General features: G+C 41.8%; 1 protein-coding gene across 1 annotated transcript in view; it reads left to right on the forward strand.

Moving 5' to 3' along the window:
- Positions 1 to 3,934: 3,934 nt before the first annotated feature.
- LOC141148175 (uncharacterized) overlaps positions 3,935 to 15,273 on the forward strand; it is a gene marked incomplete in the record, with an annotated part of 36,446 nt that continues 25,107 nt past the window's right edge. The window contains 3 exon segments of the mRNA XM_073635371.1: positions 3,935 to 4,029; positions 11,526 to 11,789; positions 15,059 to 15,272. Coding sequence (XP_073491472.1) covers positions 11,537 to 11,789; positions 15,059 to 15,272 — 467 coding nt within the window.

Genomic DNA, 15,273 nt, shown 5'->3' on the forward strand with positions numbered 1-15,273 from the left:
TTGGTGCTGAGCTTAGCTGAAATCTTCCACTTTAGCACCGGAAGATTTACCCTTTTTTCATGACCAGGTCATTTTTTGTGATACGGCACTGCGTTACTTTAACTGGAAATTGCGCGGTCGTGCGATGCTGTACCCAAATAAAATTGATGTCCTTTCCCCACAAATAAAGCTTTCTTTTGGTGGTATTCGATCACCTTTGCCATTTTAAATTTTTTGTGCTATAAATAAAATTTGAAAAACAACAGCTTTTTTTAACTTTCTACTATAAAACACATCCAATAAAAAAATGTTAAACATCTAATTTCTTCATCAATTTAGGCCAATATGTATTCTGCTACATATTTTTGGTAAAAAAAAAAAAGTAATACGTGTATATTGATTGGCCCGATGTGTAGAATCACAGCGGGAGCGAGCTGCCAGTTACCAGGAAATGCAGGATTACATATATATATATATATATATATATATATATATATATATATATATATATATATATATATATATATATATATATATATACATATATACGTGATCCTGTGCAATGCGGCTGCCCTGTAGCAGTAAATGTGCTATGGGGCGGTCGGCAAGCTGTTGTTAACCACTTAAGGACCAAGTCTATTTTCAAACTTGGTGTTTACAAGTTAGAATCTTTTTTTTTTTTTTGCTAGAAAATTACCTAGGACCCCCAAACATTATATATTTTTTAGAGAATAACATGGCGGTCGTTGCAATACTTTACGTCACACCGGATTTGCGAAGCGGTCTTACAACCGCAATTTTTGGGGGAAAATTACACTTTTTTGAATAAAAAAAATAAGACAACAGTAAAGTTTGCCTAAATTTTTTTTAGATTGTGAAAGATAATGTTACACCGAGTAAATTAATACCCAACATGTCACGCTTCGAAATTGCGCCCGCTCGTGGAATGGCGACAAACTTTGACCCGTAAAAATCTCCATAGGCAACGTTTACACATTTCTACAGGTTACCAGTTTTGAGTTACAGAGGAGGTCTTTTTCTAGAATTATTGCTCTCTCTCCATCGATCACGGCGATACCTCACATGTGTGGTTTGAACACCGTTTTTGCGACTTACATATGCATTCGCTTCTGTGCGCGAGCTCGGCGGGACGGGAAGCTTTAATTATTTAATTTTTTTTCTTATTTATTTTACTGTTTATTTTTTATTTTTACACTGTCCTTTTTTCAAACTTGGTGTTTACAAGTTAGAATCTTTTTTTTTTTTTTGCTAGAAAATTACCTAGGACCCCCAAACATTATATATTTTTTAGAGAATAAAATGGCGGTCGTTGCAATACTTTACGTCACACCGGATTTGCGAAGCGGTCTTACAACCGCAATTTTTGGGGGAAAATTACACTTTTTTGAATAAAAAAATAAGACAACAGTAAAGTTTGCCTAAATTTTTTTTAGATTGTGAAAGATAATGTTACACCGAGTAAATTAATACCCAACATGTCACGCTTCGAAATTGCGCCCGCTCGTGGAATGGCGACAAACTTTGACCCGTAAAAATCTCCATAGGCAACGTTTACACATTTCTACAGGTTACCAGTTTTGAGTTACAGAGGAGGTCTTTTTCTAGAATTATTGCTCTCTCTCCAGCGATCACGGCGATACCTCACATGTGTGGTTTGAACACCGTTTTTGCGACTTACATATGCATTCGCTTCTGTGCGCGAGCTCGGCGGGACGGGAAGCTTTAATTATTTAATTTTTTTTCTTATTTATTTTACTTTTTATTTTTTATTTTTACACTGTCCTTTTTTCAAACTTGGTGTTTACAAGTTAGAATCTTTTTTTTTTTTTGCTAGAAAATTACCTAGGACCCCCAAACATTATATATTTTTTAGAGAATAAAATGGCGGTCGTTGCAATACTTTACGTCACACCGGATTTGCGAAGCGGTCTTACAACCGCAATTTTTGGGGGAAAATTACACTTTTTTGAATAAAAAAATAAGACAACAGTAAAGTTTGCCTAAATTTTTTTTAGATTGTGAAAGATAATGTTACACCGAGTAAATTAATACCCAACATGTCACGCTTCGAAATTGCGCCCGCTCGTGGAATGGCGACAAACTTTGACCCGTAAAAATCTCCATAGGCAACGTTTACACATTTCTACAGGTTACCAGTTTTGAGTTACAGAGGAGGTCTTTTTCTAGAATTATTGCTCTCTCTCCATCGATCACGGCGATACCTCACATGTGTGGTTTGAACACCGTTTTTGCGACTTACATATGCATTCGCTTCTGTGCGCGAGCTCGGCGGGACGGGAAGCTTTAATTATTTAATTTTTTTTCTTATTTATTTTACTTTTTATTTTTTATTTTTACACTGTCCTTTTTTCAAACTTGGTGTTTACAAGTTAGAATCTTTTTTTTTTTTTTGCTAGAAAATTACCTAGGACCCCCAAACATTATATATTTTTTAGAGAATAAAATGGCGGTCGTTGCAATACTTTACGTCACACCGGATTTGCGAAGCGGTCTTACAACCGCAATTTTTGGGGGAAAATTACACTTTTTTGAATAAAAAAATAAGACAACAGTAAAGTTTGCCTAAATTTTTTTTAGATTGTGAAAGATAATGTTACACCGAGTAAATTAATACCCAACATGTCACGCTTCGAAATTGCGCCCGCTCGTGGAATGGCGACAAACTTTGACCCGTAAAAATCTCCATAGGCAACGTTTACACATTTCTACAGGTTACCAGTTTTGAGTTACAGAGGAGGTCTTTTTCTAGAATTATTGCTCTCTCTCCATCGATCACGGCGATACCTCACATGTGTGGTTTGAACACCGTTTTTGCGACTTACATATGCATTCGCTTCTGTGCGCGAGCTCGGCGGGACGGGAAGCTTTAATTATTTAATTTTTTTTCTTATTTATTTTACTTTTTATTTTTTATTTTTACACTGTCCTTTTAAAAAAAAAAACTAAGTTTGGGTCACTTTTATTCCTATTATGAGGAATGTAAACATCCCTTGTAAAAGAAAAAAAAGCATGACAGGAGCTCTTAAATGTGAGATCGGGGGTCAAAAACATTTACACTTAAATGCAATAAAAATGAATAAATAAATAAATGTCAAAAATTTTAAAAATTCCCCTTTAAGACCATTGGGCAGAAGTGACGTTTGATGTCGCTTCCGCCATCCAATGTATAGGAGTCGAGTGGGGGGCCATCTTTCCCTCCCTTGGCTCCATGTCTCAGAGGGGAGAGGACCCGATCGGCTCCACCGCTACCGGCGGCTCCAGTAAGCAGTGGAGACCCCTTTTATCAGAAAGAGGACCGTCCGCCATTTAAGAATATACCGGGGCTAGGACAGCTATCTGCCCTAACCCCGGCATTCTATGTCAAAGTACCGATGTATAATGACGGCGCGCGGTCCGCAAGTTGTTAAGATGCGCTGCACACCTGGATGTAGTGTCACTTGAAGATTGAAGCTCGTTGCTCCAAAAAGTACATGAGGGAGCGTCAAGCGTTTTGGCCTCAGTAGACCTCAATAGAAGTGCCTCAAAAATAGTGTAATGCATTTTTGTACATTTTCTTGTCTAGTAACTAGCTCTCCTTGCCAAAAAAAAAAAAGAAAAAAGAAATGAAGCCAGAAGAATGTGCAAAAACACCAAAAAATGCTGGTATGAGTGCTAAAAAAGAACACTCGAAAAACAATCAAAGACGCACTCAGATCAACTGTGAATGGAGAAAGTGATTAGAATCTTTTCCTTACATAAATGAACCCTTTTATGATATTTTAGGCAATAGGAACTAAAAAATAACCCCCAAGGTTTATAAAACATTCCACATATCGACATTATAATAAACACTGATCTTCTTTCATGAGGTCATCAGAGCACTTTGAGAAGGTTAGAGGACATCTGTATGGGGATGAGATCTCCCTCCCTCTCTTCCTCCTCCTCCTCCTCCTCTTCTTGATGTTAGTTTCACTTTGACTGGAACTTTGCCCCTTTCTATATCAGGAGGAGACGGGACCTCAACATACAGTAAGGGCAGAGATCCTGCAAAGGGGGAAATGGTGGGGATATGGTCAGATAACAGATCAGACAGGGAGATGCAAAGAAACAGGTGGGGGAGTCTGGGAGGAAATGAAAGATACATCATCATACAACAGATACATTATTATACAACATACACAGCAATATACAACAGATACGTTATTATAAACAGCAATATACAACAGATACAACTATATGTAAATGGTACACTAGGAAGAAAATACAACAATATACTGTGCAAAAGATACATTATAAAGCATTTACTACAATACACATCAGACAGATTATTATACAAAAGATACATTATAAAGGAGATACAACAAATAGAGTACATTATAAAGAAGAGACAACAATATAAAACAAAAACATTATTTAGAAGACACAACAATATATAATAGATACATTTTAAAAAAATACAATATACAACAGATACATTACAAAGCAGAAAAAAAAATACATTATAAAAAAATATACAAAAATACCCCAACATACAGAGTAAGGGGAGAGTCTGGGAGGAAACAGATACATCATCATACAACTAGGGATGAGCTTTATGTTCGGGTCGAACATTAGTCCCACTCGAACATTGGCTGTTCGCGCGTTTGTCGAAATACAAACATTATGGGGCGTTCGCGCCAAATTCGAGTGGCGGGTCATGCCCCATGATGCACTGTGACATTGCAGTGCATTGCTGTCTGATGATTGGCCAAGCATGCACTATGACCCACATGCTTTGGCCAATCACAGCACCGTTTAGCCAATTATGGCTCAAGGGGTTAAGTCCACGCCCCACACTATATAAGGCCGCCTACACGTTGGCCCTGTGTAGTGTGTTGCTGGCGTTGACCGAGAGAGAGTATCATTTCATTTAAATTGAGCAGGCAGGCGATTCAGTTAGCTGCAGTGTATTTTATATATATATATATATATATATATATATATATATATATATATATATATATATATATATATATATATTTATACAGTCAGTCTTGTATATATATATCCACTGTATCCAGTTTGGCTAGATCTGACTACAGTCTGTTCCTGGTGTACTGTTTCTAATATACTTCAGGCAGGCAGGTGATTCAGTTAGCTGCAGTGTATTTAATATATATATATATATATACAGTCAGTCTCGTATATATATATATATATATATATATATATATATATATATATATATATATGCACTGTATCCAGTCTAGATAGATCTGACTGCAGTCCGTTCCTGGTGTACTGTTTCTAGTATACTTCGGGCAGGTGATTCAGCTAGCTGCAGTGCATAAAATATATATACAGTCTCCTACATATATATATATATCCACTGCATTCCAGTCTAGCCAAGCCTATAGACTGCAGGCCATTCCTCATGTATGTTTTCAAATATACTTTTAGGCAGGCAGGTGATTCAGTAAGCTGCAGTGCATAAAATATATATACAGTCTCCTACATATATATATATCCACTGCATTCCAGTCTAGCCAAGCCTATAGACTGCAGGCCATTCCTCATGTATGTTTTCAAATATACTTTTAGGCAGGCAGGTGATTCAGTAAGCTGCAGTGCATAAAATATATATACAGTCTCCTACATATATATCCACTGCATTCTAGTCTAGCCAAGCCTATATCTGACTGCAGGCCATTCCTGGTGTATGTTTTCAAATACACTTTCAAGCAGGCAGGCAGGTGATTCGGTGATTTGCAGTGCATAAAATATATATATATATATATATATATCCACTGCATTCCAGTCTAGCCAAGCCTATATCTGACTGCAGGCCATTCCTGGTGTACGTTTTCAAATATACTTTCAGGCAGGCAGGCAGGTGATTCAGTGATCTGCAGTGCATAAAATATATATACAGTCTCCTACATATATATCCACTGCATTCTAGTCTAGCCAAGCCTATATCTGACTGCAGGCCATTCCTGGTGTACGTTTTCAAATACACTTTCAGGCAGGCAGGGAGGTGATTCAGTGATCTACAGTGCATTAAATATATATACAGTCTCCAACATATATATCCACTGCATTCTAGTCTAGCCAAGCCTATATCTGACTGCAGGCCATTCCTGGTGTATGTTTTCAAATACACTTTCAAGCAGGCTGGCAGGTGATTCGGTGATCTGAAGTGCATAATATATATATATATATATATATATATATATATATATATATATATATATATATCCACTGCATTCCAGTCTAGCCAAGCCTATATCTGACTGCAGGCCATTCCTGGTGTACGTTTTCAAATACACTTTCAGGCAGGCAGGCAGGTGATTCAGTGATCTGCAGTGCATAAAATATATATACAGTCTCCTACATATATATCCACTGCATTCTAGTCTAGCCAAGCCTATATCTGACTGCAGGCCATTCCTGGTGTACGTTTTCAAATACATTTTCAGGCAGGCAGGGAGGTGATTCAGTGATCTACAGTACATTAAATATATATACAGTCTCCAACATATATATCCACTGCATTCTAGTCTAGCCAAGCCTATATCTGACTGCAGGCCATTCCTGGTGTATGTTTTCAAATACACTTTCAAGCAGGCAGGCAGGTGATTCGGTGATCTGCAGTGCATAAAATATATATACAGTCTCCAACATATATATCCACTGCATTCTAGTCTAACCAAGCCTATAACTGACTGCAGGCCATTCCTGGTGTACTTTTTCTAGTAAACTTCAGGCAGTGTTTTGCTAATAAAATTTTACAGCATGTCTGGAAGGCCACCAAGGAGAGGCAGACACTCACAGGCCACTAAAAGAGGGCAAGCAGGCTCTGTGTCTACAGCTAACAGTGCTGGTCTTGGACACGGTGCATCCTCAGCACGTGGCCGTGGGGCACGCTTGTCTGTTTTTTCGGCAGCTGGCCGTGTTGATCCACAACATGCAGAAGAGTTGGTAGAGTGGATAACTAAGCTATCATCATCCTCCTCATCCTCTGTCACCCAGGCTCAGAGTAGTTTGCCTGTCAATGCAGCTGCCAACTCGGCGTATTCCATTGGCTCAATGTCATCAGTCACTCCTTCCCTAGCCCCACTATCATGCACGGAGGAGTCCCCCGAACTGTTCGACCACAGTGTTGGGTACATGCTGCAGGAGGATGCGCAGCGTTTTGAAGGCTCCGATGATGGTACCCAGGTTGAGGATGAAGGCAGTAACGTGAGCCCAGAGAGAGAGGGGGTGCCCATGGAGGACAAGAAACCGGCAGTCATGTTCCCCCTGCTGCAGCATACAGCCAGGTTTGCTCCAATGATGAGGAGGGAGGGGATGATGAGGTCACTGACTCTACGTGGGTGCCTGATAGAAGGGAGGAGGAGGAGGCACATCTCCAACAAGGCAGGATGCCCTCCAGGGGCCAGCTTAGGGGGAAGCCACTGACTGCATCACACTGCAGATCTCCACATGTGCAGAAGGCTGCTGACTCCCCGCATATTTTGAAAAGCTCTTTGGTGTGAGCCTTTTTTTATTTAGTGCAGCAGATTGCACCTTTGCTGTTTGCAACATATGTCTGAAACATATCAAGCGTGGCCAAAACAGCAGCCGCTTGGGCACCACATGCTTGACCAGACATATGTCGACCTCCCATGCAGCCCGTTGGCAACAGTACTTAAAAGACCCACACCAAAGAACAAGGCGGACCTCTCCTTGCTCCTCATCAGCTGGGATCTCCAACCCCACTATACCTTCAGTCCTCTCAGAAACCTGCACTGAGAGGAATGAGAATTAGGTGTGCCAAGTACTTTCGGGCAATCTGCTATCGCTACACCAACATCCGATTGTAGCAGGCAAATTTCCTTTCCCCAGTTGCTAAACTGTCGAAAGAAATTTGGTCCCAGCCATCCACATGCTCAGTGGCTGAATGCTAGCTTGGCTAAATTGCTAGCACTCCAACTGCTGCCTTTTCAGCTGGTAGACTCTGCCCCCTTTTGTGAATTTGTGGAATGTGCGGTACCTTAGTGGCAAGTTCCCAAACGCCATTTCTTTTTACGGAAGGCCATTCCGGCTCTCTACTGGCATGTGGAAGGCAATGTCTTGGCCTTGTTGGACAGGGCGGTCAGCAGTAAGGTGCATATTACCGCTGACTCATGGTCCAGCAGGCATGGACAGGGACAATACCTTTCTTTCACGGCGCACTGGGTAACTCTGCTGGCAGCTGGGAAGGATGCAGGACAGAGTGCAGTATTGCTGGAGCTTATTTCGCCACCACGCCTCCAAAATGCTAGTAGTGGTGATTCAGCCACACCTCTCTCCTCCACCCCCTCCTCTTCTTCTTCCTCTATGGCCTCTTCCTCTGCAGATTTCTCCTCTGAACCAGCGGTGCTCCGTAGGCATTCAAGGGGCTACGCAAGCACTCAGGCAAAAAGATGCCATGCGGTGCTTAAGTTGGTCTGCTTAGGGGACAGGAGTCACACTGGGGCAGAGATTCTGTCAGCTCGGCAGGGGCAGTCTCAGAGGTGGTTGACGCTATGCCAGCTTCAGCCAGGAATGGGGGTTTACGACAATGGCACCAACCTCCTCTCCGCCCTCTGACAGGGACACTTGATGCCTGTTCCCTGTTTGGCTCACGTCCTTAATTTGGTGGTGCAGTGGTTCTTGTGCAGGTACCCGGGCTTACAGGATCTCCTAAGGCAGACCAGGAAAGTCTGTGGGCATTTCTGCCAGTCATATAATGCCAGTGCTCGGCTGGCCTGCCTTCAAAAGGAATGCAACCTGCCCAAGAACCGCCTCATTTGTGACATGCCCACCAGGGGGAACTCAACGTTGGCAATGCTGCAGCGGCTGCACATGCAGCAGAGGGCCATCAATGAGTACCTGTGTGAGTATGGCACCAGGACAGGGTCATGGGAGCTTGGCTTTCTTTCGCCATGCCAGTGGCTACTGATCAAGGATGCATGCACTGTCCTGTCACCATTTGAGGAGGCCACGAGGATAGTGAGCAGTGACAGTGCATGCATCAGTCATACTGTCCCTCTTGTCTTCCTGTTGGAGCACATGTTTAGTGGAATAATGGACAAGGCACTTGAGGCAGAACAGAGGCAGGAAGAGGAGGACATCCTTGCCTCTCAAGTCCCCCTTTTTCCAGACAGTAGTCCTGCGGGCCCGCCGATCACACAGGAAGAGGAGGAGGATGAGGATTGTGTCAGCATGGAGGTGAAGCCTAGCACTCAGCATCAGCAGCAGTCTACAAGGGATCGTTTTCAGTCCCCAGAAACTCATGGACTTGTACGTGGCCGGGAGGAGGTGGCTGTGGATCGTGTCATCCTTAGTGACCCAGAGGACTCCGGATCGAATGCCTCAGCAAATCTTCGCTGCATGGCCTCCCTGATCCTGCAAAGCCTGCAAAAGGACCCTCGGATTTGTGGTATCAAGGAGAGGGATCATTACTGGCTGGCAACCCTGCTTGATCCACATTACAAGGGTAAGGTTGCGGAATTTATCCAGCCTTCGCAGAGGGAGCATAGAAAGAATCATCTTCGGGAGGCCTTGCAGAAAGGTTTGTGCAATGCGTTTCCAGAGCCTGGAAGGTTACAATTTCCTGGTCCTCCTGGACAATGTGTTGCTGAGGCTTCAGTCAGTCACAGAAGGAGCGGTGGAGAAGGTGGCCGTCTGACCGATGCGTTCAGACAATTCTTTAGTCCGAAGCCCCAAGGTCTAATCGGTTCCAGCAACTATCGCCAGCGTCTGATTTACATGGTGCAGGAATACCTAGGGGCAAGATCTGACTTGGAGACCTTTCCAACCGAAAATCCACTGGGTTACTGGGTCTTGAGGATGGATCACTGGCCATAGCTTGCACAATATGAAATTGAGCTACTGGCCTGTCCTGCATCCAGCATTCTTTCTGAACGCACATTCAGTGCTGCTGGAGGTTTTGTAACCGATCACAGAGTGCGCCTGTCCACAGACTCAGTTGATTGGCTCACCTTCATAAAAATGAATCAGTCTTGGATCACCAGCTACCAAGCACCTGATGCTGATGCAACCAATTAATTTTTCTATAAATGTGAGATCCCTTGAAGACTGCCTATGCTGACTATCCTATTATGTTGAGTGACTATTCTATTCCTCCTCAATGTTCATGCTAATAGCTTCTAAGAACATTTTTGTTTCAGGGCACCACCACCAGTGCCTAAGGCCCAATTTTTCTGCCCCTGTTTAACAGGGGCCTGTAATTACAATTTTTGATCTAATATTTCACAGCAGGGCCCGTTCCTGCGCTCAACAAGAGTATCTGTGAAGCTTTACAGTGTTGTGTCACCGCCACCACCACCACCGTCTAAGGCCCAATTTTTCTGCCCCTGTTTAACAGAGGCATTTAATTAAAATATTTGCTCTAATATTTCACAGCAGGGCTCGTTCCTGCCCTCAACAACAGAATCCGTGAGGGGTTACAGTGTTGTGGCACCACCACCACTGCCTAAGACCCAATTTTTTGGCCCCTGGTTTAACAGGGACATGTAATTACAATTTTTGATCTAATATTTCACAGCAGGGCCCGTTCCTGCGCCCACCTAGAGTAACTGTGAGGATTTACAGTGTTGTGGCACCACCACCACACCACCATCAAAGGCCCAATTTTTCTGCCCCTGTTGAATGTCCCCTGGGGCAGGACCCGGGTCCCCAAACACTTTTTAGGACAATAACTTGCATAATAGCCTTTAAAATTCGCACGTTTGGGTCCCATAGACTTTAATCGTCTTCGAATGTTCGCGCAAACTTTTGGTCCGTTCACATGTTCTGCCGCGAACCGAACCAAGGGATACATTATTATACAGCATAAACAACAATATACAATAGATACAACAATATACAAAAGGTACACTAGATATATTATAAAGCATTTACTACAATATACAACAGACACATTGGGGGTTATTTAGGAAAGGTAAATCCACTTTGCACTACAAGTGCAAACTACAAGTGCAAAATGCACTTGAAATTGCATTGAAAGAGCACTTGGAAGTGCAGTCGCTGTAAATATGAGGGGTAGATCTGAAATAAGGAGAAACTCTGCTGATTTTATCATTTAATCATGTGCAGGGGTTACATGCATGTTATGTCTAGGGGTAGAGGAAAAGGCTGTGATACATACAATACCAGACATAGAGGTAGCTGGAGACCAGTCACACTCCTACTGGAGCACAGAATAACCTTTGCAGGGGGGGGGGGGGTGGGGGGGGCTATAATTATTATTATTTTTCTGGTGCCTGGTTCGATTTTAAAACTACATGAACCTCTTATGCTACCCTGACCACAGGATGAAAGGCAGGATGACAGCATTGTCATCCTATTACCAGAAGTTGAAAAATAATTGAGTTGCAGTATAGACAAGTTATATAACACTACCGGGGGAGACAGAAGGCTCCTTAGAAAGAGGTCAGGAAGACAGACAATGGCCCATTGTTATAATAACTCTATTTTTTTTCCTATGTTTTCACCCAGAGAATTGTGTTTTTTCCCAGAAGATCCAACAATGACGCCAACGGTTGGAATATTCTCCAGGGCTGGAGATACTGAATACGCCTGGTTAACGGGCCGGCTAGGAGAATACTATAACGTTCTTCCCATCTACATATCTAATAATAATCGCCGTGTCCTGATACAATCCCTCAGCCAATGCCAATTCGCCATATTGTACCACAGCAAAAACAGAGGCCGAATTAATATCACCGATGTCACAGATTCTATTTACGATTATGAGATAAGCCTGCTGTCGGACAGACTTGGTGAGCAAAAAAAGCAATTTTTAAACCTAAATTGTCCAGTATATGTGTAATTTGCAATATGGGAAGATCAGAAATCAACCACTAAAATCCAATATAAGATTTACAATGTTGAAACTGAATTCCTATCAGACAATTATTTCCATTCATTGACAAAATGACCTCCTGTGTTTACTATGCAGCAGGGCAGCCGCTTTCACAGGGATCAACCAGGTATGGAATATGGAATATTAGTCCTAGTTGGACCCATGGTAACTATGCAAACATGGACTTCAGCTTTACCCATTTGAGTACCGGCCTGTAATACCCCTTCATTACCAGGCCATTTTTTGGGGTTTTCAGTGCTGTGATCATTTGACTGACAATTACTTGGTCATGCATAACTGTACACAAATGAGTTTTATACCATTTTTTGAGACTGATAGAGCTGTCTATTGGCGATGTTTAATAACTGCTGTGGCGAAACGCGTAGGGCGGAGCCTGTGACGCTGACGTCACTACGTTTTTCCTTTGCTGAGACCGATGGGAAGCCTATGAACAGCGGGAAGCCTGTGGAGACACCGGGACATTTTAACTACAATTCGTATATGCTTTCTTGATTGAATCTTCTTGTAAGTCCAATCTTTTTGAAAAATAAATCCCCCGTTTTGAACGATTACACTATGGGAGCTTTTTTATATTTCCCAAGCATTGCAGATCTAGCCATTACTTCAGATGCCGGTATAGGTTCTTGGGAGACCTTAATATTCCCTGTGCTTGGTGAGACCACCTGGGTGGTCATTTGAGTCGGGAAGGAGCCTCATTACTCACTCGGGTGTGCTAAGCATTTGGGAGATTGGACCTATCCTTACTACACTCTCTGGACTTAGCATCTACACCATGTTTATGGACTAGTTTCCCTTTTAATTATTTGCACTGTTTGTGATGGGATTTTGTATATACCTATTTCTTTATTCATGGTGATTAACAGTGTTTGGATGTTATTTAGTGGTTCATTTTAGTTGATTTCACCAATCTACACTGATTTTGTCTTTTTTTGGTGGATTAATTTCCTCTTGTGGCACATATTTATGATTTGATGATTTATTATTACACAATATATAATGTACGGTATTTATTTATGTAAAGATTAGAATTCTTTTATATGTCTGTTCATTTCTGACAACTGCTTTAGTTTTTCTTTTTGGGATCATTCACATCATCATTCATTTTATTATTTTAGCGCTGCATAATTTCTTTACTACTTGTTTTGGAGTTTTTGTATCTGACTCTTTGATGCTGGCTGCTTTTTTGATTTTGAATTTCACAATTTTTTTTTTTTTTCATTTTTTATATCAATTGGTCTTCTAGCGCAGCGTTAACCCCTTGGGGGGTTTTATACACTAGTTCCACCACTGGTGTTACTATTTGTTTCTATTTTTGTTATTTTAATTTTAATTTTTTTTTACCATTTTCTTTTTTGTACAATATTAGTATTTTTTTTAATGATTTTTTTTTCTAGGAGCCCTGTTGGGGGGGAGGGGGGGTTTGATGAGATATCAGGGGTCTAAACAGACCTCTGATGATCCACCTTTGAGAAAGAGAAAGGAGAATAAGGACACAGTCCTCAATCCTTATCTCTGCAGCCTCAGCTGCACAGAATGAATGGACAGGAATAGCTCTGTACAGAGGCTTCCCGTTCATTCAAAAAATGATGCACAGTCAACACCGTTTTTATTAGGACAAGGAAGGGGTTGGTAATTTGCACATTTACCGGCTTCTTCTCCATTCTCATTCCTGACAGCGTCTCCAGGAGAAGATAAGGGGGAAGTCAGCAGAGCTGCTGGGGATGGGGGGTTTAGGAGAGAGAGAGCACAGAGGATAGGAGAGCACACAGGTGAGCAGCAGAAAGAAGCTGGCTAGGAGGAGATGTGGGGGCGCCTGCATATAGAGGAACCGATCTCAAAGATTTTCTCCTGCACCTGCTGAATGCCTGCTTCTCCTCCTCTTCCTCACGAAGGCATTTATCAGCTGCAGGAGAAAAATGGAGAGATTGGTTCCCCTATATGCAGGTGCCCCCACCACTCCGAAAGTAACATATAGTGCGAACAAGTGCAGCGCTAGAAAAATGAAATACTCAACTAGTCAGTAAGACTATTAAATAAAGTTCTACCAATGGCTAAACAACTAATAAAATAGAAAAACAGTAAGGATATTGCACAATAATATGAGTGAGAAATTGCTGAGTGGAAACAGTTGATATGATTGACACAAATGATGATCGCAATCATATTAAATTAGTCCATAAAAATACCAAAAGTAACCCAAAAGTGGCAAAGATGAAAAAGTGGCTTTAGTGAAAAAAGGATGTTGATCCACCACCATGTACTAGTAAAGGCTTACCAGAGAGATTGGACACAGATGGGTGTGTACCCACTGGGACAATCAAGCTTGAAAAGTGGTGATCCTGAATGGCAGATACCACAAAGGACATGGATTCCAGGAGGTCTGGGTGCTTGCAATGATGTGTTAAAGGGATTGGTCCGAATAAACATCAATGGTATATGTAGACGGAAATATGAGAGCACATAGCGTAATTCCGTCAAAACTCATAGCATATTTATTGAAGAAAAAAAATCACTCACATTTCTGGAGATAAAAAAGCGCTTTGGTATATAAAATAACGTCAGTGTCAGTGGTATCAGTAGTCCGTCCCGACGCGTTTCGTTCTCTAGGACATCATCTGGGGTGCAGTATTTAAGAGCGGCATCCTCCTCCAACTTCCGAACCCTAGGGTGGTCATGCATGTTTAAAAACCCCTAACAGATGCAACAAAAACATGAGGATCATTTTTTAAGTGATTGCAAGGATCGGTGCCTGAAAAAGGGTGGAGGAGATCATCAGATGGAAAAAAGAGTTAAAACGATGAAAGCAGGATTCCATATAAAAAATAAAAAAAAAGACATAGGAATTGTTTATGATACTCCATGGCCCATTTGATCTAGTTCACAGAAAGTTGCCCCTATCATAAAAGGGCCACATGGTTGTGTTTTTCCCCCAGACTAAAGATTCTCAGCCCTCCCATTCTTTTGCTGCCACATTGTCACATGGCCAGGAAGTACCCTCATTGGTCCTGGAAATGCTCTCCGTTGCCATTATAAGCCACAAAAGCGCAATGCAGTGCCCTTGACCTACATCATGGAAGAAAACATGTTCTTTTATGATATATATGTATTGTGGGTAGTATGGAAGTAGATAAATGATGGATTTGACCCCTTTCCCTTGTATCACAGGACCAAATAAAGTCTTAGCAGTAATTGATGATCTGGAGGACAGCAGTGAGGAGACCAAGAACAAAATCCTGAGCAGTCAGCCCACCCTCCAGGAGAAGACTGGGGGGAACGTCTTCCTTTTCACCAAAGAGGAGAAGCAAAACAAGCAAAGGTTGAGAGAAAAAGTACAGCCGATAATTGATCTGATCCAAAGGGGTACGTTCACGGCTCCAAAT

Source organism: Aquarana catesbeiana, linkage group LG06 (assembly GCF_042186555.1).
Source record: "Aquarana catesbeiana isolate 2022-GZ linkage group LG06, ASM4218655v1, whole genome shotgun sequence".
NCBI classification, from domain to species: domain Eukaryota; kingdom Metazoa; phylum Chordata; class Amphibia; order Anura; family Ranidae; genus Aquarana; species Aquarana catesbeiana.